At 35.8% G+C, this 4,770-nt stretch overlaps 1 protein-coding gene across 1 annotated transcript; it reads left to right on the top strand.

The window, feature by feature from the left end:
• The first annotated feature begins 2,155 nt into the window (after window positions 1–2,155).
• On the top strand, window positions 2,156–4,166 carry LOC111793346. Its single transcript, XM_023675191.1, has one exon. The coding sequence runs from the start codon at window positions 2,218–2,220 to the stop codon at window positions 4,057–4,059; it is 1,842 nt and encodes a 613-aa protein (XP_023530959.1). The 5' UTR covers window positions 2,156–2,217; the 3' UTR covers window positions 4,060–4,166.
• Window positions 4,167–4,770: the final 604 nt, after the last annotated feature.

The following is a 4,770-nucleotide window of genomic DNA, read 5'->3' as shown; positions in this document are numbered from 1 at the left end:
ATTAGTTTCAAGTTTGAACTCTACAACATTCTTTCTCTAATTTACATTGGTCCATTGTTCAAAGTCTGAAATGTTATATATCTATAATTATATTTTTATTAAAAATCTTATTTTTCATACTCTTGTATAAGAAAGTAGATACAGCTTTATCAAGTTATTTTGTGCTTTACTACTCTCTGTAAACTCTCTCTATTTACCCTCTTGTGTTTACCTTTTTCCCTCTATATTTAGTTTGTATTTTTTAATTCCCTAATCTTCTTTATTTTTTTTTATCGGTTTCCTTTTAATTCTGTTGTCATCCCTTCCAAATTTACAGTGATCTCTGTTTCCAAATCTTTACTTATCTCGGTGTTTCCTATTCAAAAGTTTTCTTAGCCATTCTATCTTTAATCTATTCATTTGGCTACTGATAAAAATTTAATCTAATATTACTAATCTGACGTGATTGACTAGAATCGTATAAATGATTGACATTTAGTTTCTAACTCAAACCTAGATCATTGTAATAATTCAATGAAGATCTAGTTGTGATTTCTAAAAAAAAAAGGATAAAAGAAAATAAATATTTAATATATACGTTGTTGATCAGATCTATTTTCATGTAAATCTACTATGAATCTCAACTGGGTAAAGGTCATCCTCATTTTTTTCTCAAGTAAATCTTACGATTATTGATTTTCTGTTTCTTTTTTTGCTTAGCATATTTATTTTTGGGCTATTACAATAAGGGGCTCCCAGAGTATGCCCACCGGATAAGGATAGTGGCCTAGCGGTGTGCGAACTAGCTGGTGAGCCCATACTCGCACGTATGGGCTGTGTGTAGAGTATATGGTACACGTCCACGATTACCCGTTAAGACTGCACCGTAGGAAAAACGAAACGAAACGAAACAAAAGATAGGTTCAATCATTTCATTGTATGTGATTGTTGCATTTAACCCCAATAGTGGGGTAACTTACCGAGTATTTCTTTAAATACTCAAGCCATGTGCTACTACTTTTTTCAGGTTAAGGCAAGGCATTCCTGTACGGCTGATGACGGCATTGTAACTCGAGACCATGACACATGCATAGAATAGTGGTATTTATTTTCTTAGTCTTAGGCTAGAATAGGATGTTTTTAACTTAAACTCTTATTCATTTTATTTAGTCTTTCGTCGTGTCATTTAAAGATATTTTCGAAACACGTAAGTCTATGGTTGTGTTTTAAGATAAAGGTTATGTTTTATGGAATTTAAACGAAGTCTTCAGCATTCAATGTTTATGGTATATATACAGTAGCGACCTAGAAAATTTTGGATCGTTACATTTTTATTTCTTTTTGCACGAAAATTGTGATTTTAGGTGATTTGAGGAGAGACAAGGGGAGAGGGATGAGATGTTAGTGGAGAGAAGTGGGGAACCGTGTATTATTGTTATATCAAGATAGACCTAAGAAATCTAAGTAAGTTGAGAAAGTTAAAGTTGTACGAGCTATTTACTGTGTATATTTATATTCTCACTTGGTTTACTCTTCCTTTCTTGTATACAGAACTTGAGCACCGATTGACGATGATGGCATGAAGGAGGTAGTACACTATGGAGTCTATTTAGTTACGTGAGTTACGAACCAATTCTACAGTCTTTGCTATCAAATTGAGAGGTTGTGAAGTTTTTTTCACTTATTTCAAGTATTGATCATTCATCTACTTAGAGATATGGGGTTGATGTAACACAGATTTGTGTATATAAATTTAAACAACATTCAAATTAGATCAAACACACAAATTTTTTTAAAAAAATATACATGGTTTTTTGGGTAAACGAATAAAGAGAAATTACATTTTTTAAAAGGGCAAAGAACCCTATTCTTATTCAACTAAAATTTAAGTATATCAATTAAAAGAGGATAAACTTGGTCTCTTAAATTGGGGAATTTATAGTTAAATTGAAGTATATCAAAGAAATTATGGATTTAATTTAAAAAGAAGTGGGTGTGAACCTTTTCAAGGGGTAAAAACAATGTTAAGTCAAAGAACCATATTCGAAAAGAAGAATATTAATGTAAATAAAAAGAATATTAATGGGATAAGTGTGGATGTTCTTAAAAGCATCAATCTCATCCTTTTAAACTTGGATTCCATATTAAATGAGTTGTATAAATACCCACAGCTACAAACCAAACAAAACCACAGCAAAGAAACACAAAGTTTCCTTATACTATATATCACACTACGCCATGAGTGTTGCAGTCAAGGTTTGCGGCCAAGTACCCGGTGTGGAGAAGTGGATTCAAATCCCCGATGTTAGTAGCCACTGCGTGCAAGAGGTCGCAAAGCTTGCGGTGGAACAGTTCAACGTTCAACATGGACACAGTCTTAAATACGAAAGCATTCACGAAGGTTGGTTTTGTGAACTGGGTCAAAACAACCTAAAGTACCGTCTTCATATTAGGGCGATAGACTTTCTTCAACGCTCTCTCTTGTACGAGGCACTTGTGTTCGAAGAGAAACCTAAGCTTGAAAGAATCAGAAAGTTGATATCTTTCTTCTATTTGGTGAATTGTGGACACTATGTTGGGCCGGTGGATCCACCCAAAGTGGAGAAGTGGATTAAAATTCCTGATCTTCGAGTCCCATTTGTGCAAGAAGTATCAAAGTTTGCAATAGATTGGTACAATAAAAGTGGAGAAGGCTTGAAATACGTTGAAATCTACGACGGTTGGTATGCAGAGATGGGTCAAGACAACATAAAGTTTCGCCTTCATGTTAAGGCGAAAGACTGCTTGGGACGTTTGCGCAACTACGAGGCTATTGTTCTTGTTAAGCATTTTTTGTCGAAGAAAATCAAGATTTTCGAATCTTTTAAGCTTTTGGATCAAGTAAAGGTTGTGCCCGGATGGAATCAAATACCTGATGTTAAGGAGCTTGGCTTGCAAGTGGTTATAAAGTTTATTTTGGAACATATCAAAATTAAATTTGGAGATAGTTTGAAATTTGAGATCATTTATGAAGGTTGGTATTTTGAGTTGTGCCCAAACAGCCTAAAGTACCGTTTCCATGTTAAGGTGATAGACTTTTTGGGTCGTTCTCTCAAATTTGAGGTTGTTATTATCGAAGAGAGACGTGACCATCTAAGAATATGGAAGCTGGACTCTATCGTTCTCATAGTAGCTCCTGAACCTCAAGAGAAGAAGTGGATAAAAATTCCTAATGTTCAGGTGCCGTTAGTGCAAGAGTTGGCAAAGTTTGCCGTGGATGAACATAATAATAAAAGTGGAGAAGGCCTAAAATACGTTGAAGTCTACGACGGCTGGTTTATGGACTTGGGTAAAGACAACATAAAGTTTCGTCTTCATCTTAAGGCGAAAGACTGGTTGGGACGTATACGCAGCTATGAGGCCGTTGTGCTTGTTGAGCACTTTTGGTCCAAGAGAATCAAGATTCTCGAATCTTTCAAGTTTTGCGGTCAACCGGGTGTAGGCAAGTGGATTCAAATACCTAATCTTAAGGAGCCTGGCTTTCAAGTGGTCATAAAGTTTATAGTGGAGCAGCTCAAAATTATATTTGGAGATTGTTTGAAATTCGATAGCATTTATGAAGGTTGGTATTTTGAGTTGTGCCCAATCAGCCTAAAGTTCCGTTTGCATATGAAGGCGGTAGACTTTCTGGGACGTTGTCTCAATTATGAAATTATTATTGTCGAAGAGAAACGAATTTTCAAGCTGGAATCTATCATCGTCATATTGTCACCTGGACACTGCGTTGGGCCTGTGGATCCACCCAAGGTCGAGAAGTGGATTAAAATCATTAATCTTCAGTTTTCATTCGTGCAAGAGGTATCAAAGTTTGCATTGGATGACTTCAATGTTAAATCTGGAGATAGCCTCAAATACGATGGCGTTTACGATGGTTGGTATATGGAGATGGGTCAGGACAACATAAAGTTCCGTATTCATTTAAAGGCAAAAGACTGTCTGAGTCGTGTGCACCACTATGAGGCTTTTGTGTATGTAAAGCAGTTTCTCAGTAAAAGAATCAAGATCGTCGAGTCTTTTAAGCTTATCGAAAGGAAGTGTTGAAACTCCCCCTCGTGTTTTGTAACATGCTATGGTTACAAAAAATCGTGTTTGGCTATCTATAAAGAAATAGTCATGCAAGAATGAAATAAATCTTTTTCAAGCATACATCCCTATGAGTCCAACATCAAACATCTATAAATTTGTTGAGAATGTTTGCTTAATCCACTACAGCTAAATGGTGTGATTGTTATCTTATTTATAGTCAAATAAATTACAGGTATATGGAAATAGTAATAAATGGAAATAACAATTAATGGAAAGATACTACGTTAATAAGGCAAATATCTAGATATTTACTTTGTAATAAAATAACAAATATGATATACATGGTAAACTCTAATTTATTACTAAATATCCTTAGCACTCCACCGCAAGCTGAGCGTCGGATTTGAATGAACGTGAAGCTTGGATCTTAAAAATTCAAAAAGAGGTTGAGAAACACTTTTCGTGAAGATGTCAATAACCTGGTTCAGAGGAGGCATAGAGAAACACTTTCTTGGCCATCGAAAACTGCAGAGGGATTGTCGCTTAGCGGCGATGGTGCCTTGGCTCCGACGAGAATATGTTTAACCCATGAAGAGGGATCGTCGCTTATCGACAATGCTGCCTTGGCTCTGGTGAGAATATGTCAACCCAAGAAGAGGGGCGACGATCCTGCCTTGGCTCTGGTGAGAATATGTCTAACCCCAAGAAATAGAAGTGGAAGCTTAG

This window comes from Cucurbita pepo, chromosome LG04, assembly GCF_002806865.2.
Source record: "Cucurbita pepo subsp. pepo cultivar mu-cu-16 chromosome LG04, ASM280686v2, whole genome shotgun sequence".
NCBI lineage: Eukaryota > Viridiplantae > Streptophyta > Magnoliopsida > Cucurbitales > Cucurbitaceae > Cucurbita > Cucurbita pepo.
This window is presented reverse-complemented; position numbering and strand designations above follow the sequence as displayed.

What these genes read in the sequence shown, in the direction of transcription:
- LOC111793346 (XM_023675191.1), top strand. Translation starts at nt 2,218, where the DNA reads ATGAGTGTTGCAGTCAAGGTTTGCGGCCAAGTACCCGGTGTGGAGAAG.